The 24,565-nt window shown below is 36.3% G+C and overlaps 1 protein-coding gene and 2 long non-coding RNA genes across 3 annotated transcripts; all 3 read right to left on the bottom strand.

Moving 5' to 3' along the window:
- Positions 1–324: 324 nt before the first annotated feature.
- Positions 325–14,586, bottom strand: LOC148998456 (uncharacterized). Its single transcript, XR_016160591.1, has 4 exons — positions 13,339–14,586; positions 3,761–3,836; positions 1,852–3,653; positions 325–684 (listed from the first exon to the last, which is right to left on the bottom strand). It is a non-coding gene; the product is annotated as an uncharacterized LOC148998456 (long non-coding RNA).
- Positions 14,587–15,016: 430 nt separating this feature from the next.
- LOC148998455 (uncharacterized) lies at positions 15,017–17,714 on the bottom strand. Its single transcript, XR_016160602.1, has 3 exons — positions 16,838–17,714; positions 16,227–16,308; positions 15,017–16,084 (listed from the first exon to the last, which is right to left on the bottom strand). It is a non-coding gene; the product is annotated as an uncharacterized LOC148998455 (long non-coding RNA).
- Positions 17,715–20,440: 2,726 nt separating this feature from the next.
- ctrb.3 (chymotrypsinogen B, tandem duplicate 3) lies at positions 20,441–23,629 on the bottom strand. Its single transcript, XM_039688656.2, has 7 exons — positions 23,522–23,629; positions 23,233–23,336; positions 23,018–23,097; positions 22,851–22,935; positions 21,689–21,869; positions 20,833–20,966; positions 20,441–20,748 (listed from the first exon to the last, which is right to left on the bottom strand). Exons 1-7 carry the CDS (start codon positions 23,571–23,573, stop codon positions 20,587–20,589), a joined length of 798 nt encoding a protein of 265 aa, XP_039544590.1. The 5' UTR covers positions 23,574–23,629; the 3' UTR covers positions 20,441–20,586.
- Between the last annotated feature and the right edge of the window lie 936 nt (positions 23,630–24,565).

The raw sequence follows: 24,565 nt of genomic DNA, 5'->3' as shown, positions 1-24,565 counted from the left end.
AAAACTAAATTATAAGGACAGTCATTACAGTGTATTAGAGGGACATGGCTATACACATACACAAAAGTGAAGGCATTGTGTATTAACAGGACGTCCCTGATTTATAAGAACATGATTAGACTCGGCACACGTCTGTGCACTGCAAACACACCCCATACCTGTGGCTCATACTGACAACAGACCAGAACACTTAAAAGTATAATATTTGTATGGTGATGTAAATATGCACCTATAAATTTTAAACAGTGCATTCAAGGACCTGCTATTTGTGGGATATATTCACATGACCATATGACCTTTTAACACACACCAGGACATACAACATTGTGCAAGGAGCAGAGTTTATTAGTGCTTGTTGTCAACATTAGTTGTTGGCCTGACAATTTTACATAAATCTCAAGGTACACTACAATCTGTCTTGTGTGAAAAGAAAAACAACAACAACAACAACAACAACTGTAAAATGCAAAGAGATGGAATTCATTTAGATAGATGTCTTTAATTTGTTTTCAGATATTTCTATTACTATTTCATAAACATAAATAGTAATAAAAATAGTTGGAAACAAATTAAAGAGATTGCTGTCAAGTCACCTTTATTTAAATAGCGCTTTTTAATATACAGATTGTATTAAAGCCGCTTTCCAGAAATACAGTGATTTTCATCGAGTGCTGTACAGCAGATCTAGAAGAAAACAGAGTCATAGTTCAGCTTTAGTAATTTCTGTGATGGTTAATTTCGGTTGTAACAAAAGTTATTCATTTAGTTCATATAAATTCAAATATTTAGCGGCTCTGGAGTAAACCGTGATGTCATAGTCCAGCTCAGTTCAGTTCTCATATAATGATGTCAATGCAGGAGATCAATAATATTATTTAACACCATGTCCTAACTACATGCGACGTGATAAAATTCCAGCGACAGCAAGTGTGTCTGTCCACACTAGACGTGACGCGACTGTGAGACGCCACACGTCAATCAAAAATCACAGCCATTCAGAACAGCGTGTGGGCGGAGTCTCTCTGTCAAAGCGCACTGCTGGCCCGTAATCGCATTGGAAATGGGTAAGGACAATCAAATCAAGAAATAACATTATTAAAAATCAAAACATTAACAAAATATACTCATTGACTAATTTTGTTATGAAGTACAGTTGTATGTTTGCATAGAATTCATTTTGAATGCTATATTATTATGCTTTCAAAATCTGAGGTAAATTATCCATTATCGCTTGTGGCATAATGACCTATTTTTAACTAAAAATAAATAGTGTGTACTCATAACCAGTGTAATTTCTTGTAATCTGTGTAATCTGTCAGCCGCGACGTCACAGAAATAGGAACCGTTTCTAAATTAGAAACTTCGCGTGTCGCCGTCACGTCTGGTTAGGACAAAAACTCTGATTAACATGGAAAAGATACCTTTTATCGCATGTCGCGGCGTCGCATGTAGTTAGGACACAGTGTAACATTAATATTAAAGAACTGCTGAACAGCTGTTCATTGTTTGTTCATGTAAGTTCACAGTGCATTAACTAATGTTAACAAGATTTTAATAAAGCATTAGTAAATTAAAAAAATTAACATTAACAAAGATTAGTAAATGCTGTAGAAGTGCAGTTTATTATTAGTTGATGTTAACTAATGTAGTTTACTAATGAACCTTATTGTTAAGTATATTTAAAAGGACTTAAAGTTATCAGTCCATTAAGATCTCCTTTTTAAACTTATGGTCAACTGTAATTTGATCAGTTTTTGGCCATAACATGAAAATAATTATCAGCTTATTGATAGACACCACAATAACAATATTAGTCACTAATTTCTGTAATAAAACAAACTGCTGACATACCAAAAGCATTGGAGAAATGATCATCCTCAGGATGGCTTTCATCAGGATTACTGGCATCCAGTCATTCTGATCTCATCTTGAAGTAAAAGAGAAATAAGAATATGAGAAACATTGATATCTGTTTAAAAGGTATTTAACTGTAAAGTTACCTTAAGTCATGCACACACAATCACACACCAGTTTCCTTAAACCTCCCTATGAGTGTAAAAGATCCACTTAACCTCCTACACTAGGATAGACCTTCAGTCTCAATGTCATCATGTGACATTGAATATTAGGAAAGCGGCCCTTTTCCATGGCTAGCAGAAACTTTGATATTTTAGCCAGCCCAGAAGTGGCTTCTGGGCTGTAATCGTCACGATAGATGTGGATATCATGTCCCAACAAGTTGGTGACCTGATCCACTACATCGTTTTTCAGGTTTAGGATCTGGGAGAGAGTAGCTATGTGTTTGCACAGAAGAGTTGATCCAAGAAACTCTGGATTATGAGCTGCACATTGACCTGCATAGGCCCTAAGAGAGTCAGGGCCTCAGTAGTGACTCTGGCAAACCAGAATTCATTAGTGTCCAGCACTCCACATTCACTTCTCTTGCTGACCAGCAGTGTCAGGGCATCAACCATATCAGGCGAGAGAAGAACAGCAACCTTTCTTCCCCCTTTGGCTGCAGAGTTTCTGTTCAAGCCTGGCCCGTGGCAAGTGCTGTGCCTTTCTTTAAAGCCTTTGAGTAGCAATTTAAAGACCTCTCCAGCACATCTACGATCAATCAAGGAACAATCATTCTGGCAAGTGTTGCTTTGGCCATTTCTGCATATCTTTGAGATGCCATCTCTTTTAATTTTTGAAATGCCGTATGAGCATTTTACATTTACATTTAGTCATTTAGCAGACGCCTTTATCCAAAGCGACTTACAACTGAGGACTAAATCAAACAACTCATTGTGAAGAGGCAATAACAACACAAGAAGTGTTCAAAATACAAAGTTCAAACATTGCTCAGAGTAGCATAAACCAGGCAAGTAAGGATTTAAAGAATATGTTTGTTTGTTTTTTATGTTAAGTGCTCACAGAAGAGATAAGTTTTCAGTTGTGAATGCTGTCAGGGATTCTGTGTTCCGGATGATGATGGGCAGATCATTCCACCGGCTTGGAACCATGAATGAAAATGTTCTGGAGAGTGATTTTGTGGCTCTTTGTGATGGTACCACGAGCCGTCGCTCATTGATCGATCGTAGGCTTCTGGTAGGGAGGGATGTAGACTCGTGAGCGAGTGAAGGGAGCTGATCCTGTGGTCAATACGCACGCAAGAGTCAACGCCTTGAACTTGATGAGAGCAGCGAGTGACAGCCAGTGCAGAGAGATGATCATTTGTAGAGGTTTAATTGCACATGATGGAAGTCCAGCCAGAAGAACATTGCAGTAGTCAAGCCTAGAGATGACCAGGGCCTGGACAAGATGCCATGTTGCTTGCTCAGTTAGGAAAGGTCTGATCTTCCTGATGTTATGCAATGCAAACCTGCATGATTGAGTTATCTTTGTAATATGGTCTGAGAAGGTCAGCTGGTCATCAAAGATTACTCCAAGATTTCGGACCGACCTTGATGGAACCCCATCATGGAAGAAGAATGCCATCGTGTTTACAACTGTGACAATGAGTGCTTACCAAGATTAACTAATTGCTGGATTTTCAAAACTATGTGAGGTTCGCAGCTCTACTGTTGCAGTAAACCTGCACGTTCTTGAAGAATTTAGATTCACGCCGTCTGTTATTGTAGGCACATCGATGTTACATTTGCACACCCCTAAACATGACATGGAACAAAACGGTCATTGGTTACCTTGCATGTCAGTCGGTCAAACGTCGACTTGGGCGGTCCATGACCAATTGAAGCTGTGATAGAGTACAGACCTCCTGCCGTCAGTCTGAAGGTATCGCCTCCCGAGATCACCCCAACTTCAGCCATGTGAGTTTTCAAATGGCTCATCTGAAAATAAGAAGAAACTTTACATACATAAACACTTCCTCTAAGAGTTATAAAACATTGTTAAACCCCCAAAAATCTCAAATGTGTCTAAGGCATAATATATAGCCAGTAAATAATAGGGGTTTAACGGTACACGTATTCGTATTGAACTGTTTGGTACGAGGCTTTCAGTTTGGTATGTATTTCAAACCAAATGATTTGATGGACCATTTTTCCTGCCAACCAAAATTATGTTAGTATTTGCACTGGCGCGACCACCACAACACTGCCCAACTGATGCAAACGTGATGAAAGCGGAACGAAACTGCGCAACTCATTTGTGCTTAACGAACCGTTACGGGTTTGGACCAAATAAAATAACCTTTGTTATCCCTATTCGCAACTACTACAATATTACATTTAATTTTCTTTACAATGAGCTTTATATGCTACTGAAAAACTTTTTTTTACAAGTTTTTGCTTTATATGCTGCTAAGAAGAGTCAAGTATAGCTCCATCATTGTTCAAATTAAAAAAAAGATACTTTATGATGTTAGTTTTAATAAATGAATACAAATTTGAAAATCAAGGAAATTTCTCTGGCATTTCATTCTTTTTGCTGTATCGAAAACATACCGAACCGTGTCACCACTGTATCATATCGAACCGTGCATTTTGTGAACCGTTACACCCCTAGTAAATAATGCAAAATAATCATGGACAGGTTGATCAGGGTCCCACAGCTACTGACCACTAAATATGTGAACGTGAAATATTGATTTGAGTTTATTTTATAATCATGTATATATCATTAAAAAATATGCAAGAATACCAAATAATTTCATTCAATAACAATTTATCAGAAATCAATATTTAAGGCCCCAGACTACAGATTTTTTTTTTACTTTTTACTTCTGTTAGGGTTAGCTTCTTACTAGGTATTAATTATCTATAGAGGGAATGCATTGACGTGACTTTCCCGCCGGAACAACCCCCCTCAGCCCGACTGAGTGGCAAAAGACCTGCTACGTGACTGGATTTAATAGGGGGAACTGCGAAAATGGGACTAAAACGAACAATTTTAGCAATTTCAACTAAATGTTGGACTCAATATAGTGTTCCTTACAACTTACGAAAGATCCAGTGATCCATGGATATTGACATGCAGACAGGAATCGTGTTGCCTGACATTTATGTTTGCCTGATTTCGACACCGGGGAAATAAAAGCAATATAGACCTAAACATAAAGCAAATTTGCCTGTGAACGCTTTATATAAATACAATATTGGTAGGTCTAAATCCAGTTAATCACTTATATGAGTGTTATATATAGCCTATATATATCATCATATCGTCCAGCCCTAAAACTTTATAGGTTTTTTTTGGTCAGTGTTTACTAAAAAACATCCAATAATGCAGAAAATGCAATGATAAATATTTAATTGATGAGTTGTTAATATATATAACAATACAAATTATATGGGTATGGTTTTACACCTAAATTCAGCATATTGACACCAAATGATAACTGCAAATCCACCTTTGGCTGACTGGAGTCCAGTTGTTTCTGTGAATTGCAGCGATCCATTTGCTCCTCTTTCTATAGCAGTCTGTAAAAATATACCTGCGATTTTTTGTCAAATCTAGTTGTACAGTCAATCGCAAATCTCTTTCCCACTTTATTTGTGTGTGTTGTTTTTGTTTTTCGTGTCATTCACGCTGAACACATATACAGCCGCTCAAGTCTTTTTGCCACTCACTGTGAGGAACTGCAGACACTCCGGCTGACGGTGACGTCACGCGCATACCCTCTATTGTATAGTTGTATTGTTTTTCTATTTAGTGTGACTTTATGTATTGTAGAGCACTTTGGCTCAACCATGAGTTGTGTTAAAATGTATTATTCCATATCAGTGAACCCCTGTGTCCCCATAATAACTAGTGTCCTCATAAAGCAGGCTTTTGTCAAACACACACACACACCGATTCTTCAAACATCAAGAACATCATCTCATGATGATGAAGTCCTCATAAAACAGATGTCCTCATAAATCGGGTGTAAGTCACACACAAACTGGCCAATACTAATATAGAAAACTCATATTTGTGCTTGTAAAATATAATCTTTCTTTATTTTATTTATTTATAAAGCACCTTTTACACAACTTATGGTTGATTTTACAATACACATTAGGTCAAACTGATGTTAGCTAACCCTAACCATAATCCTAACCCTAACCATAACCCTAACCCTAACTGAAGTAAAGTTATGATCAAACCTGAAGTCTGGCGGCCCAGCACAGTCTAATCTGCCCTGCCAGATTCATAATGAACCAAAAATATTTTTAACTATTTCTCAAAGGAAAGTCGTACTAATAGTAGTAAGTTTAGTAACTATCTCTGGCCAAACTATTTAGAAATGGCAGGGTTATTCTGGATACTCCATTTGGCGTGTGCATTGATGACGCAGTGAATAGAGATGATTCTCTCTGACCAATTAGCAGTCGTTATTGTTTTTATGTCATATTTTAGTATTGCCTCGGCTCGCCTTAGCTCGCTCAGAACCTTGCTGGAGGTGATACAAAAAAAAGTACCTAAAAGCAGGAACGGGTTCAACCTTTACACAGTGGAAAACCAAACAAAGGCGAGCTGAGCCGAACTGCTACTGTGTAGTGGAAAAGCGCCATTAGACTGTGCTGGGCCGCCAGACTTCAGGTTTTACCATAACTCTACTTACTTCAGTTAGGGTTAGGGTTATGGTTAGGGTTAGGATTATGGTTAGGGTTAGCTAACATCAGTTTGACCTAATGTGTATTGTAAAATCAACCATGAGTTGTGTAAAAGGTGCTTTATAAATAAATAAAATAAAGAAAGATTATATTTTACAAGCACAAATATGAGTTTTCTATATTAGTATTGGCCAGTTTGTGTGTGACTTACACCCGATTTATGAGGACATCTGTTTTATGAGGACATCATCATCATGAGATGATGTTCTTGATGTTTGACTTGTCTGAAGAATCGGTGTGTGTGTGTGTTTGACAAAAGCCTGCTTTATGAGGACACTAGTTATTATGGGGACACAGGGGTTCACTGATATGGAATAATACATTTTAACACAACTCATGGTTGAGCCAAAGTGCTCTACAATACATAAAGTCACACTAAATAGAAAAACAATACAACTATACAATAGATAATTAATACCTAGTAAGAAGATAACCCTAACAGAAGTAAAAAGTAAAAAAAAAAAACCCTGTAGTCTGGCGGCCCAGCACAGTCTAATCTGCCCTGCCAGATTCATAATAAACCAAAAATATTTACACAAATATGAGTTCTCTATATCAGTATTGGCCACAATGAGCTACAAGTTATGGGTTATTAGGATCAATTTTAATATTCCATATCAGTGCACCCCTGTGTCCCTATAATAACTAGTGTCCTCATAAAGCAGGCTTTTGTCAAACACACACACACACCGATTCTTCAGACAAGTCAAACATCAAGAACATCATCTCATGATGATGAAGTCCTCATAAAACAGATGTCCTCATAAATCGGGTGTAAGTCACACACAAACTGGCCAATACTAATATAGAAAACTCATATTTGTGCTTGTAAAATATAATCTTTCTTTATTTTATTTATTTATAAAGCACCTTTTACACAACTCATGGTTGATTTTACAATACACATTAGGTCAAACTGATGTTAGCTAACCCTAACCATAATCCTAACCCTAACCATAACCCTAACCCTAACTGAAGTAAGTAGAGTTATGGTAAAACCTGAAGTCTGGCGGCCCAGCACAGTCTAATGGCGCTTTTCCACTACACAGTAGCAGTTCGGCTCAGCTCGCCTTTGTTTGGTTTTCCACTGTGTAAAGGTTGAACCCGTTCCTGCTTTTAGGTACTTTTTTTTGTATCACCTCCAGCAAGGTTCTGAGCGAGCTAAGGCGAGCCGAGGCAATACTAAAATATGACATAAAAACAATAACGACTGCTAATTGGTCAGAGAGAATCATCTCTATTCACTGCGTCATCAATGCACACGCCAAATGGAGTATCCAGAATAACCCTGCCATTTCTAAATAGTTTGGCCAGAGATAGTTACTAAACTTACTACTATTAGTACGACTTTCCTTTGAGAAATAGTTAAAAATATTTTTGGTTCATTATGAATCTGGCAGGGCAGATTAGACTGTGCTGGGCCGCCAGACTTCAGGTTTTACCATAACTTTACTTCAGTTAGGGTTAGGGTTATGGTTAGTGTAGATCTAAAAAAACTTATTTTGCTTTCCCCATGAAAAGAGACACCAGTGATTTTGCCAAGAGATCTCTCGAATTTATTTATAATATTTATAAGACATAGGAGGAAGAGAAACAGAGGTCTTCATTCTGCATCGTTACCATCTCTTCCTACTTTTTGAACAAAGGGTCTCAGTCTTTATACCACTGACCAAGAAAAAAAAACTGCATCACCATAGTAACACATACCTATGACCACAAGAACATGTGGTTTCCATTTACTATGGAATGTATATCGTTTCCCTATACACTGCATAAACTTTCAGTCTCACTCCAACATACATTCACTCATACAGTTTAACTTATCCCAAAGTCTCCTAAAGTCTCTCTCTCTCCCACATCTTCAAAAAATTATAATCACAAAATGCAAAGATTACAAATAATAATGTGTGTATACATGTAATAAAACAGATACATATTATGAATATTAATACAAAATAATAATAGTACTAAAAACAACATTAAATGATGAGATTGTGAATCTTCAGTCCCTCCTCTGGAACTACGGCCGTCAGTTCCACACCATCATCTCCAGGTGGCCAACCTATTGAAGTGATAGTGCTGAGGAGAAATAGTAGACCAAGACATAGACATAGAAGACAAAAGAATTGAAACAGAAAAGAAAAGAAATAACAAACAAAAACCCAACCCATGTTATGTCCCCGTATGCTATGTGTCATTTAACATCTATGTGTAAGCATTTAAAATGAACCCCAATCTTCTAAGAAAAGAAAAACTAAAAAAGTCTTCTGCCCGTGCCTGGACTCATTAATTAATTAACTCGTTAATTAATTAACTCCTCCAGTTCCGAGCCAAAATAAGAAATTAAAATAAACGTTGATGTTAAAGGGTCCTATCCCTTGGGGTTGTAAATCAGTAAGCGGGTGTTCATTGTTTGTGAGGTTGTGTTTTGTATGTAGTGTAGTGTAAAATCTCCTATCTCACACCATATTTTCCATTCCGGTTTTATCAATGTCTTTTATCAAGAATAACTTCTAACCATCTCTAATTAATGTCAATGAACTTGATTCCTGAAATGGAAACAGAAAAACAATTATTCATCACTTTTCCCAGTATTTAAAAAAATGAATTCTTAGATTTGCTCAATCTTAAACCATAGGCCATCATCATTTTGTTATTCACTAAGCAAGGTTTAACTTGTAACCAATGATACCATCTATCTGTTCCTACACCCTTCCCTTTACAACATACTTAACTATAACAAAACTGTCTAACTCAGGAATGTGTGGAATATCAGTAGTGGTGTGTTTTCATCCCATTGCTTTTGAATTCACTTTCTATTATTGTCTTTGGTAATTTTGTCCAGCATTGTGAAATTGCTTCATAATTTCTCTTGAAACAAAGTAGAGTCTCCTCCTGTTTCTGCAGGTGGCATAACATCAGGAAGTAGAACCATTGCTGTTCCAGTAATCAGTTACACATAATTCCTTCAATGAGCTGACGAACTTGTGCTTCAGTCCACGTCCTCCCTTGAGAGGTTTCATCATGGTTTTTCACAATGACTTGTTTAAAAGATGGACCTTGACTTCTGCTCCACCTCCTTTAGCCCAACAGTCTTTTCGTAAGTGTCCATGCTTTCCACAGTTGCTGCAAATCTTCAACCACCTCTCTATGTCCATGTTATATTGAACTGTCGCCACTCCTCTTTGGTTTGGCTTGTTTCCTTCTTCCTTGTTTGATCTCATCGCCATCTCTAGACGGCCAGCCCATTGCATAATTTGGTCATACGTTTCGCCTGGATTGACTCCAAGTGATAAGGCTTGTTGGTATTTAGAGCTAAAGCCATCCACAAGTGTGTCAGTGAATTGTACATCATCTCTGTCAGATTGTTTCTTTGCACAGAGAGCCCATCTCTCATATGCGTTCCACTTACGCAGAGCATATTCATCTGGAGATTCATCATCCTTTTGCTTAATCAATGTCACTGAAGTGAATGGAATTTTACCACTTCCCAAGATTTCTTGGATTTCTTTTCGAAATTCGTCTAATGTTTGCCAAAGACCCAGGTGTCTTTCCTGGCCATCAACCCCAAAGTCTACCCATTGGGCTGATGTTATCACTGCTGGCAAGCGTTCCCATCGGTCTCTTGGGATTTTAGCTTTCACAATGGTGTGAATGTCTCTTAGTGTCATTTGATGTGCTTCAACCAGAGAGTCTAATTCTCGCCAAAACTCTGTGTTTGGATCTTGTCTCTTCAGAGGAGGCAAGGCTGAGAGAATGGCTTGTCGTTCTCCCGGAGTAAACGGTCTTTCTTCGGTCATCATCTCAGGTTGTGACTCTTCCCTTTTAATCACAGGTGAAGAAAATTCAGGACCGATTTTGTCAATTGTAATCATGTCATCATCTCTTGTCTCATCACCCCAGTCAGATCCATAATTATGAGCTGGTGTACATCTCATCATGTCTCTGCTTGGCTGGGCTGATTTAGATCTCGTTATTATTGGAGCTGCTTGTGCAGATGCAATAAACAGTTTGTCAACTGGACCTCCGTTTGATCTTGAAGCTTGAGGCTGCGTTAGAGGTTTAGATGAACTTGTATATTGTTCAGGCAAAGGTGGATAAATTGGTTTGTAAGGTGGAGGCGTTACTGTTGTCGCAGATTTCACTGGTGCTTGTGAATATTTCCTTTCAGCTTCAGTTATTATATTTGTCCAATCTGGATCAAATAGATCATCACCGGTTGTGTTTTCCTTCTCTGGACATGTGATGATTTACTATGTGCGTCTATGTTCAGAAACTGCAGCCTATGTGATGCGTCTGTGTGTGTGCTCAGAGCTGCAGGCTGTCTGTATATGTATGTGTATGTGCTCAGAGCTGCAGCCTATGTGTGTGTGTCTAAGCATGTGTGTGTGGGGCTCCCTGCCTCTCTCCCTCACCAACTGGATGTGTGTGTGTGTGAAGGTACAGGCAATTCTGAAGGGAGGGGCTGCTTCGCTCTCTTTCTCCCTCACTCACAGAACAAAAGAAAAATTTAAAGAAAAGTTAACTCTAATGCTTTTCAGTATTTTAGTTTTCTTTTTAAAACTCAAAACGGTTCCTTTTTTCTCTTTTACAAATACTTTGGATTTTATCTCAGATTAATTTCTTTGGTATTTATTTTTTCCTTAAAGTTAACTCGGATCAGTCTCCTCAAATATTTGAACAGCTTTACGGTCAGGTTCAGAATGCCCACGATCCTAGCTAGTTACAAGGGCGCCTTTTATACTTGTATAACTCTAGCGTGTTACAATGTTTTAGGGATTACCCTGCCATCGTTTTTAAACAGTCCCGCCACATTTAACCGCTTTGGTCAATCAAGTATCACTTGTGTTACAACTTTCCTCGTCTCCTACTGAGAACGAATCTTCGGTGTGCTGGATGTTTTAGGGATTACTCTGCCTTCTTTAAACAGTCCCGCCACTATCCAACCACGTCGCAGTTATAACCAAGCAAATTTTACTAGCTTAACCGTTTTACAGCTAATTCCAAATTTCTGACTAGACGGTCTTTTTTCTAAAAAAGATCCACCTCTATCCCAGCATTTCAAATATTATTTGAGGTTTACTTTTCAGAGAACTTAAATAAGCCAAATTCAATTCAAATGACTTAATTTTATTCATTTTGGTATTTATATTTTACTATGTCTTATATTCATTGGCAAAACAACTGGTACCTAAAATCAAACAGTTCTTTCAGCAGTTTCAGTCACTGTCTCTAATCATCAGGCAGACTTAGAACTTTTTATAAAGCAAAAAGTCTTACCTGCTATGATTGAGACGAATGCCTGGACATGCATCCTGTTCCCGTGACGCCAAATTGTAGATCTAAAAAAACTTCTTTTGCTTTCCCCATGAAAAGAGACACCAGTGATTTTGCCAAGAGATCTCTCGAATTTATTTATAATATTTATAAGACATAGGAGGAAGAGAAACAGAGGTCTTCATTCTGCATCGTTACCATCTCTTCCTACTTTTTGAACAAAGGGTCTCAGTCTTTATACCACTGACCAAGAAAAAACTGCATCACCATAGTAACACATACCTTACCACAAGAACATATGGTTCCCCTTAACTATGGAATGTATATCCAACCCAGTGGAAGCTATACACTACATAAACTTTCAGTCTCACTCCAACATACATTCTCTCATACAGTTTAACTTATCCCAAAGTCTCCTAAAGTCTCTCTCTCTCCTACATCCTCAAAACATTATAATCACAAAATGCAAAGATTACAAATAATAATGTGTGTATAGATGTAATAAAACAGATACATATAATGAATATTAATAAAAAATAATAATAGTATTAAAAACAACATTAAATGAAGAGATTTTGAATCTTCATTAGGGTTAGGGTTAGCTAACATCAGTTTGACTTAATGTGTATTGTAAAATCAACCATAAGTTGTGTAAAAGGTGCTTTATAAATAAATAAAATAAAGAAAGATTATATTTTACAAGCACAAATATGAGTTTTCTATATTAGTATTGGCCAGTTTGTGTGTGACTTACACCCGATTTATGAGGACATCTGTTTTATGAGGACATCATCATCATGAGATGATGTTCTTGATGTTTGACTTGTCTGAAGAATCGGTGTGTGTGTGTGTTTGACAAAAGCCTGCTTTATGAGGACACTAGTTATTATGGGGACACAGGGGTTCACTGATATGGAATAATACATTTTAACACAACTCATGGTTGAGCCAAAGTGCTCTACAATACATAGTCACACTAAATAGAAAAACAATACAAACTATACAATAGATAATTAATACCTAGTAAGAAGATAACCCTAACAGAAGTAAAAAGTAAAAAAAAACCCTGTAGTCTGGCGGCCCAGCACAGTCTAATCTGCCCTGCCAGATTCATAATAAACCAAAAATATTTACACAAATATGAGTTCTCAATATCAGTATTGGCCACAATGAGCTACAAGTTATGGGTTATCAGGATCAATTTTAATATTCCATATCAGTGCACCCCTGTGTCCTCATAAAGCAGGCTTTTGTCAAACACACACACACACCGATTCTTCAGACAAGTCAAACATCAAGAACACCTTATGATGATGATGTCCTCATAAAACAGATATCCTCATAAATAAGGTGTAAGTCACACACTAACACTGACACACATGAACATTACCTTGGGTAACATTAACCTTTAAAATAATCCAACAAATTAAAAATAGTTAATGTGAAGTTTCCATACCGTGCATCACTTGGCCACTCAGGATCACCATGATTATATGTGATCTCTTCATTGTTTGGAGCAAACAAGTATAGCTGAGGTTTTCCATCCACAGCGATAGTCTTCATCCTGCAGGTCGGGTTCATATGGTCAACCAAGGGAACCGTCATCTCGGGCTGATCAACACTAAACAAATGACAGTTCAAGCTTGAACAGACAAATTCACACAAAATTATGTCAAAATGAAACACAGTTGGTCTTAAAGGGATACTTCCAGGATTTAGCATTAAGCTTTGTATCAGTAGAAAGCCAGTAGTATTTTCGAATTACCGTGCTTCTCCCCTCTCATATCCCCCTCATATAGGGTTGGGAACCGAGAACCGGTTCTTATCCAGAACCGGTTGTGTTTTTGAAAAAATACCGGAACCGTGTAAAATTCCTAAGTTTCGGTTCAGTCCGTAACTTTTTGTGTGTTCAGAATTTACAATATGTATACAATGAGCGAGTGCATCATGAATGCCTTTTATTAAAATCGTGTTTTTGTCTTATCTTGAATCACTACGTTAAGCCTGTAATAAGCGTTAATACTCTGACTTCTTGTTTAGACTGGCCGGCGGATCGCAGCTGCTGCGGGGTAGCCCAATGCCTGCGCGACTCGCATGGTGACTCGTCATGGACATAAACAGAGAAAAGTAGCTCCGGCAACAATGTTCTTCCGCAAGACGCATGCAGTTCTGTTAGAGCGCCGATTTATCCAGTAATGAAAGAAGTAAAGTCTTTATGAATCAATCATTCAAACCGTTTAAAAAAATAATCTGTTCTTTACACATCTTGCATGTGTGTTCAAGCATATTCTACCCCTTCTGGGAGGGTATTCTTCACTGTTGGAGATACAATAAGCAAGGAGAGGTCCTATAGCCTATTATTCTAGAATGCAGAATTTTTTTTTCTTCAGAATTTAATTTTTTTGTGCAAAAATTGCTTGATAATATGTTCAATTTATTTACATTACCAGTCTGTTAAACTCATTTGTCAAGTACTATAAGAAATAAACAGAAAAAGGATTGTGGATTTATCTCTTACTAATATTTTTTAATTAATGGGAACCGGAACCGGAATCGTTTGGCGGAACCGGAATCAGAACCGGAAAATTTGCCACGATTCCCAACCCTACCCTGATATGAGAGAAAAATTCATTTTTAGTCTGGAAAAAATCCTCCGATAACGCAAAAATCGTCATTTTGCATCATCGGAGGATTTTTGGGCCAGAGGCTAAAGACTACAGTGTTCAGCATGTTTTCACCACGCCCATATGGGGCGGGATCTCACTGACCGAATGTAAAGATCGTGTCAGCCGTCTTTCTGTAGAAGCTAAGCTAACGGCTCTTGCCTCTTGGTCTGTATAGAAAGTTTGTATAGTAGGCTAATCACGATGGTGTAAGGTAGTTTTGAAGTTGAAATGGCAGAAGGGGATTTCAAAGATCTGTTGAGAGAATCTGATGCTCGCAGGAGCCTGTTGCGGGAGATGGAGGAACAAGAGTCGGCCGGAGCAAGACAGACTCCAGCTGGGGCGAGCGAGAATCTGATGCTCGCGGCTATCTGTACGAGCCGCAATACAGCGATAAACAGTTGCGGGAGAGGGAGGAACAAGAGGCGGCCGGAGCGAGACCTGAGCCCAGCCAGACTCGAGCTGGGCCACGTGAGTGCTTTCGCTGTGCACCTATGGAAACAGCTATAGAGTCCTATTGCTGTCGCGAATCTCAGCGATGCCATTTTCGTCTCGTGAGATCACTGAATCCGCAGAGCTTTGAGAGTAAAAAAGTTAATAATTATTTTTTTAATTAAAAGTTATAACTCACATTGGTTGTGGTTCTTTTTATAAATCTTTAGTGTTAGTATGGATTAGCCTAGACAATGTATTAACTTAGAGAAATAGTGATTTCAATTGGAGGAAAACAGTTCATAAGCAGAGCTACTAAGCTACTGTGTTGACATGGTCCTGCCTGACATCATATTTTTACTGTGAAAGTCTAAGTTGTGTTATATACATTAGGCTAGTACATCCCAGTACAATGCAATTTAGCACCATTTCGATGTAAATTTATCAAATAACTCACGATGTATCAAAGCAAGCGTAGTTGTATTCATTTTTTGGATTCTGCCACCTGTAACTGGTAGGCGTGGTTTGGGAGTGGCCTCGTAAGGGCAGCAAAGCAAGTGCATTCTGGGAGTTGTCATCTTTCAGCCACATGAGTAAAAAATACATTTTCTCAGTCTAGAATGCTTCAATTTCAAAAATAATTTAATATTTCTACTATATAAATGACCAATTTTAAATACACATTTATCTTCCCAGAGGTGAAGTTTCCCTTTAAGTGAACATAAACAGTTGAAAATAAAACACATGTGTATGCTGGTCGCGCTCATATGTAAATTGCGTAAGCTTATTTCATCAATTAGATCGAAAAAGATCTACCCTCACCACGAAGAAATCTGTGGTTAAAGTGGCAAAAGACGGATTAAAACACCAGGTGTAACCAGGAATGTGTGTCCCTCGTCCACTCGTGATCGAATCTGGGCTATAAGTACAAAGGTTACATACGCATCAAACACTTGTACATACCAGAGGAGTTTTTCATCGTAATGAAACTCGTCATGATGAGATACTCTTTGCCTTCGCTCTCGTTCTTCTTCTTTTCTTAGTCTCCTCCATATTCAAGCAGGAAATCTCCCTTATGAAACTCAGAGCAACTGAACACTCCTCTCCCTACACAACAACAGAGAAGAAGAAACACCATCACTGTAAATAACATATCATGTACATGACACAGTTTTATTAAACACATTAATTTCACTTAAACTTCACTTCACTTCACTTAAACTTAACTCTATCAAACCATTTAACTCACCTTTAAAATCATTGATGAATCTGTCTTTGTTCTGAAGTGAAAACTACACCTCATCCAGTGGCTTGGGCTCTCAGAGTGTCTGCTGTCATAGAAAAGACCCTCATTAATACTAGTCAAAAGACCCTCATTAATACTCAATATTGCATTTCATTTGACATATTCAGCAGGTTTGTTTTCAGTATAAACATTAAGACTGACAGTTCTATTAGTACAGATTATATGGTATTACATGCAGGAGGAATAAGAGCACATGACCAATCTCTAAAGCCAGCAGAACTGCAGTAATATTTACAGTAGCATGTCAGGATACTGTACTGGGGAAACCTCGCCCCTTCACAGGGTCATGACATCTCCTTATTTTGATCATGGCTAGCCTATTTTATGTTACAATTACAATTATATTGCAAACTAAAACTAGTTAAACTGTCAAACATCTCATATTCTCTCCTGACAGTCTGTAAACAGAATGGCGATCACTGTAAAGGTCGTTAGCATCGTTAGCATCTGGCGCTAGCGGCTTCATTACAGTAAACCGAGCAGCAAAGAGCTTACAAGACATACACAAACAAGACAAACTGACCTACAAGCTATTAAACAGCAGTAAAGCTTACCTTTCCAGTAATAGTTGCTTTAAACAGGTCCAAATCACAGGTGTCTTCTCAGCTGCAGTTTCCACCCGGTCCAAACAGGAAATAAACGCGACGCTAAACTATGATTATTAGACCATATGGATTATAATAAACGATATTGTAGAATAATAATACCATTATGTATGTAAATAGCCATCTATGATATAGTCTATGATATAGCAGTTAACAGTGTGGTTAGGGTCGCGTTTCTCCATTAAACTGATTGCGAACAGCTTTCAAGCTATTTTCATTTTTCATAATATGATATTTACGGATTATTTATCATTGCAGGGTCACTCTGCATTTATATATTTCATTGACAATTGATAAATTATAAAACAATAATGTTTAAATAGTTAGTAAACCGCATTAACTCGTGTGAGGTAAACACATTAACACAGTGGTCTGACAAAACCCGAAATTATGAGGACTTCCGGCGGTCACAGCCAATCACAAACTGCGATTTCATACACAAGTGTGAATATTCATGAGGAGGTGCAGTACCCCAGACCCACCTACAGGGGCACTGTCTCGATACACACGTTTTACACAAAATCATGTAAATGTGAACTATGGGGACTTGTGGAGAAATTTTGGATTTGAGCTCCCTCTAGGTATAGAAGCACTTCTACACTGTTAGAATTATGAGGACACCGGTCATGTCCCCATAATTCAAAATGTCCCCATAGTGTTGTGTGTATTCATGTGAAATGTCCTCGTAATTCACAAAAACCAACACACACACACACACACACACACACACACACACACACACACACACGCACACACGCACACACACACACACACACACACACACACACACACACACACACACACACACACACACACACACACACACACATCTGTTGTTAGAAGCCGTATCAAAGCATAGCAGACTTCCTGTATCCCAAGCGGGTTGTAACTCTCTGAGCACTGATTTTTATTAACTTAGCAGTTGGCAGTTTTGATCTTCTCTGTCAAACTGTGGGCAGAAGGCACACATAAAAACTTTCAGTTCATTAACAGAGGTCTCAGATACTAGTATATGTTCAGTTCATGTTAGTATATTATAAATTATATAAAAAACATTATTTTGATTAATTAACACTGAAAAAATAGTATTTATAAATTATCAAGTTAAAATAATCTATTTCCATTATATGATATTATGTACTGTAGATGTTTTGTAAGACTGGATTCTATTTATTTCTGAACTTCCTCTTTTACTTTAATTGTGAGAATTGGATTTTTGAAATTCTTTTGAAATATCCAAACAACCAATGTCCAAATACAATATATTCTCCCATGAATCTCTTACCGCAAGTGGTTTATGCAGAGGCAGGCTCAGTGATCCACTGAACCCTCTTAATACTGGAGTGGAGTCAGTCCTAAGGGGAAATCACCAAGCGCTATATATATATATATATATATATATATATATATATATATATATATATTATCTTTCAGTCAATCCAGCTGTTCTCAATTGGCCTTGAACTCAAATGATCCTTCTACTAATCTCAAATGTTCAATTCTGGTCTGATCAGCACTGCAAGAACACAAAACTGGATGGGAGATGAAAGGTGGATGACGCAAGCAAACTATGAAAAGCAAAGCTCCACAATTGCTTGGTTTTGATTCAAAGTGACACCTCAAGTCGACATTCACCTTGAATACATACAGCCATGTTTGAAAAATTTAAAGTGTTGTTATTCAACCAACGTCTAACCAAGGGCTGAATACTCCAAGCTTTTAGCAAATCAATTTAAGCTTAATTTAAAAACTGGTTAATATTGTAATGAATAATTTGTCTCATCCCTTCTCTATCTTTTGTTTTTGTCCTCTATGTCAGTCTGTGAAACAACTCACTCCACTGTTGTAAATGTGTCTTAAGGAAGATCAGGATGTCGCCATGGAGACACAATGTTTTACCTCATATTTAACAGACTGAAGGCTTGAGACTGAACCTGAACACACCGAAAAATGTAAAGACAAAAACATATTTCAGTTAGGTTTATGTTTGAAATAACCACAAAATAACAGGGGAATTACATTTTTTTTTTCTAATATAATAAAGCCAATCCTCACTTTGATATTAATTTAAAAGCTCTAGTAAGTAAACTCTGGTAAACTCTAGTAAAAAAAATAAATAAAGACTACCTTTTGAAAATGTAAAACTTTTAACTGGTTTTGACAATGCATCCATAGTAGAAAAGAGAGATTGTATTGATGAAAAGAAGTAGCCTGATCTGCCTAAAATATACTGAGTTAGTAAATATGACACTTTGTGTGAGTCTTTAGCGCCCTCCTCTGTCAAATCTGCGTATGACACGTAAAATCCATCTTGTGTTCTTCAGGAAAGTAATTCAACTTGAACTTCACTGTAAAATCTAACATTGTTCTTACTAAGAATTTTTCGCTAACTTTTCCGTAAGTGCAATAATTTGTTGAACTTACTTAAAATTTCTTAGTAATCTGTACTGTTTGCATGTGTGCTTTCGTTACTCAGAAAAACCTTGTAAACATTACTTGACTGGTTTGAGTACCATTTTCAATTTGCATTCGCTCATTTTCCAGTCATCTTGAGTGTTATTGTCAATACACCTAAATATTTTTGGGAGAACATCAAAATTCTTTAGTTGACTTGTTGATTTCCCTTTCTCACCATTATTGTGATTGATGTTCCCTTTGGTTGGGCACTTGGAACTTAATTTATATTATTGTTCTCTTCCAATTGTTTGCAGTGATGCAACTTGAAATCATAATTATTTGATTTCAAAGGAAGTGAAGTAAATTATATATATATATATATATATATATATATATATATATATACACACACACACAAACACACAAACACACAAACTTAAATTAATTAATAAATTATATATAACATAAATATATTTCATGTATAATAATCATCTTTTAACATTTTATTGCTAACGCTTATGGCATAAATCTTTAATTGGGTTGATATAATCCCTCTATATTTGTAACAATATCTTGCAATTTTGGTTGAGTCACACACAGACTTCAACATTCAGCATGCAAACCACAACAGTGGTAACATTTTTAAAAAATCATTTAATTAATTAGACATTACAATTTTATTTGTCTCTTTTCAGTATAACCCCAATAACGATAGCAAATAAAATTGTAATAAAGCCAAAAATAGTAAAATAAAGCAATTAATTTATTCATGCCGCAATGCACTCTTGGAGTACACTTCCTCGGTTCACAGATACTGGAAAGTAAAAGATCAAGTATAGTATAGAAATTATTTTAAGTTACTGGAACTCTCTTGTAAGTGTACACTACTAGGCATGCACTTGTTAGTACTACATATTATTTCTATTTCACTTTACTCAGTTTTTGAGTGCAATCGGTTTGCATGCTTTTTTTCAAGTAAGGTGTACTAATTGGATCTTACAGTGTTGTACCCATTTGCTGATTTCTAACACCATGAAAATGAATGAATAAATAAGGTGTAGATTTTGCTGAATATTTCTGAGAAACAAAAAAAAAACAACAAAAAACAAAACTGAAATTAAATGTTGGCTATATTAAAAAACCCACTATAACATATATGTTGTATGAATTTATTTACAGACATCCTGTAAAAGCAATAAGCCTCTCATAGCATTAGTCTTACCACAGTGATTGTTTTAAGATGGATATATTGTTTTGTTAGCTGCTGTTTAGGAATTTTGAGGGATCTACTTTTTTTGTGTTTAGTTGGAAGCCAGAATCTGATCCACCCAGTCGCGGAGCTCAGTGACACGGGCGTACACACCAGGTATACTGGTGTCACAACGACTGCTTCCCCAGGACACTATACCCACCAGTGTCCAGACATCACCCTTCTGACACACCAGAGGACCACCAGAGTCACCCTAAACAGACAGACGGTCAAGAGAGTGATGGTGAGAGAGTTATATAGAGAGAAATTGAGGAAGTGAGGAAGAGAATATTCTTACCATGCAAGAGGAGGCACCAGCAGCACCAGCACAAATCATGACATCATGGATGTTGCTTCCCCAGTAGCTTATACAGTCCTGGTTGGACAACAGAGGCAAAGCAACCTGCTGGAGCTCATTAGGGGTGAACAGAGCTACACGGAGAGAGAGAGAGAGAGAGAGAGATCATAAAACATGTTGCAAATATATTATAAACGTATGCTACCATTCAAAAGTTTGGGGTCAGTAAGATTTTCTTTCTTTTCGTTTGAAGTAATTCATACTTCAGCAAGGACACGTTGGTCAAAAGAGACAGTAAAGACATTTATAATGTCATGAGAAATGTATATTTCAAATGCTGTTCGTTTGAACTTCCTATTCAGCATAGAATCCTGAAAAAATTGTTTTCCACTAACATATTAAGCAGCACAAATGTTTTGCTAGCTTTGCCATAACAGGAGTAAGTTACATTTTAAAATTTATTAAATGAGAAAACAGTTCTTTTCAATTGTAATTGTGTTTCACAATATTATGTATTTTTGATTAAATTGGTGAGCATAAGAGACGTCTCTCAAAAACATCAAAAAATCTTACTGACCCCAAACTTTTGAATGGTAATATAATTAGAGATCAATTGGCATATCTATTATTAGCATTACATCAATTGCATAGCCATTATAGAATAATAATTATAATATATTTCAATAATATAATGATGTATTATTTGTATTATTGTTTTAAAGTAGAAATATATTCCAAATATTCTAATCCATTAGACTTGAATGAATATCACATTTTTAAAGATATTTCTATTGATCTAGAAACAAAAGCAAGTAGGCCTATGTATTATAGACTGTGATGTTATAGATAGACCAACCATTGTGATTGGTCACTCCCCAGCCAGAAGTCACACATGTCATTCCAGGAGCAAATTCGTCTGAGGTCTCAGCAAGACAAACAGGAGACACATGGTCATTCAGTGAGACGGGGGAGGTCAGCTTGATCAAGGCAATGTCATTCTCGATGGTATTGGAGTTCCACTGAGGGTGGGTGAACACCTGTAATTGTGATTAAATCAAAAATCCCATGTCAAAACAGAAAAATCAGTAAATAAATAATGAGGAGAGATAAACATAACACTTTACAATATGGGTGCACTAATAATGCACAGATAATACTGAATTAATGTGTAACTAATGATTATTTAAGCTATTCAGTAATGATTACCACATTAGGAACTAATTAAAAGTCTGTAAGGTTAATGTATTAGTTCATACATAAATTGTTATTAATTAAATATGTGATTGTGGATTAATTCCATAATAACTTATTTTTTTAACCAATAGTGTTAATTAATATATGTTAATTTCCAGAATGAGCCAAAGTCTTGTATTTCAACTCCCAGATAATATGACAGGTACACTAATATGCATTAATACATGATTAATTACTATATTGTTAGTGAAAATTAATGTGTAAATTACTACAATTATTAAATGAATAGTTAATAATGATGTGCCCCAACAAGTAAAGTCATAACATAATGATACATTAGCAAATCATTAGCTAATGATTTATTAAAGCAGACAACTGGAAGTTGAAGTGCATAGCTTTGACTAATTGTGGTAATTAACACATTAATTTACACTTTTAGTTAATATAATATGTTATTAAGGAATTAATACACAATTACACATTGAATTAATAGAAATTCATATATTACGTAATCTATTAATAATATAGACTCTTTATTAATTGCTGATGCAGTAATCATTAATTAATGGTTTAGTTCTTCATGAGTTATACATTAACTCATGATTATCTGTGCATTATTTAAGTATGAATTAATGCATATTTGTGCACCCATATTGTAAAGTATTACTATAAACATAAACGAGCATATATACAGAGTAAACGTTGTACCTAAAAAGCATTGTCATGAATCATGATGCATTATCATGTTGAATGATTATTAAGTGGACATTTAAGTGTCCAACTCTTGTTTGTTATTGAGGAATGGTTGAAGTTTTAAGCCTCACGTTTGACACTTTCATAGTCTGCGTTTCCTCCTGAGTGTTGACGCTTCCCTTGTTATGCTCTCCCAGGATCACACGGTGACTAGTTCTGGAGATAAGCAACAAAGGTTTATTAATCCTCATCTACCTCAGGATTCATGCATAGTACTGTGATTAGTCTATAGCCTCACCTCACACTGCAGTGTGCAGCAGTCACAACCCAGTACTCACTGATCAGAGAGCCACCGCAGAAGTGGAAGCCAGTGAAGTCCTGTCATTTAAACAACACAATGGCAAACGAGAGAGAGAGAGAGAGAGAGAGAGAGAGAGAGAGAGAGAGAGAAGCAAATTACACTTTGTATAAACAGTGTAGTATAATCTACCATTTGCTATAATACTAGTATACCTGCAAGGAAACCTGCCAGGGCCAGGAGTGAGGCAGTGCCTCTTCACCATTCACAATGCGGGCATAGCCACTGACAACAGGAGGAATGGCAGGAACACCACAGCCTAAAGAAAAAGGAAGAACAAGAGATCAAAGAATAATAAAAATGTAATGGAATTTGATAGTATAATGGAAATTGACCAATGTTTTCGTAAATACAAACAATACATTTTTTAACATCGGGTGCTGGTGACTATACTGATCTTTTCAGTAACTATGAGTATGACAGTAAAAAAAAAAACGTCCTCACCATAGGCTGCACCAATGAAGGCAACACAGGACAGCAGCCACAGGAAAGACATTGTGCAGAAGACAGTATTATTGACAGCAGAAAGTCCTATTTAACACCAAACCATGATTCCACACATACCAATAAGGGCATGGCAACCTGATGTCATGGTCAAAAATTAACCCTGAGAGTCTGCATCAGCTGGTCTACACCTGTGCTGAATCCCATGATTTTATCCAACAGTACTTGAACATTGCCATGTTTAGCAAAGTACAGTGCATTTTTTTGCATAAACCAGGTAGCTTAATAAATGTGCTATAAAACATTTCTGTTTGATTGCTTTTAAATTACTTTATTGAAAAAAATCTTATTGTTTAATTAATTTATATGTTTTATTTGTTGATCGGGTTTGCATTTCAGAAAAATATTAATTTAAAAAAACATAAACAACTAAATTAGTTGCCAACTAATCCTTCACTGGAAGGTTCACATTTAATTTGAATCTCTTTTTTGAAATATGAATCGTGTCATCTGTTCCAACCAAAACGGTTTGGTTAATATTTCTGATTGGCAAAAGCATTATAACTTCTTATTCGTAGATTCCATTACAAAAAGACATTTGCAACTGAAGAATAAAATAATAATAATAAATAATAATAAATAAACAAACAAACAATTTGAACTACTGAATATTTATATTATTTTTATAATTACATATTATACATTTTATTTTATTATTTATATTATATCACACATTATATACATTTTGAAATATACATATTATATTGTTTAATTATATCAAAAATAATTATATTGAAATATGGATTTTGTTGGCAAATTAATGGCAAATTAATAATCACAGAACATATTATAGAAGTGGTTATAGAGAAGAAGGGGACTAGGGATTTTTCAGGCATCTGGAAAATACACATAATTAAAAAAGTTATAATTATTAAATGATAAGTTAACAGGTTAAATGATGCCTTTATATGGGGTTTCTGGAATACTTACAATATTGATAGTTTAACTATTAATTATTATTATAATTATTCAAAGTAAATGTGT

This window comes from Pimephales promelas, chromosome 1 (assembly GCF_988280905.1).
Source record: "Pimephales promelas chromosome 1, fPimPro1.hap1.1, whole genome shotgun sequence".
Taxonomy (NCBI): Eukaryota; Metazoa; Chordata; class Actinopteri; order Cypriniformes; family Leuciscidae; genus Pimephales; species Pimephales promelas.
This window is presented reverse-complemented; position numbering and strand designations above follow the sequence as displayed.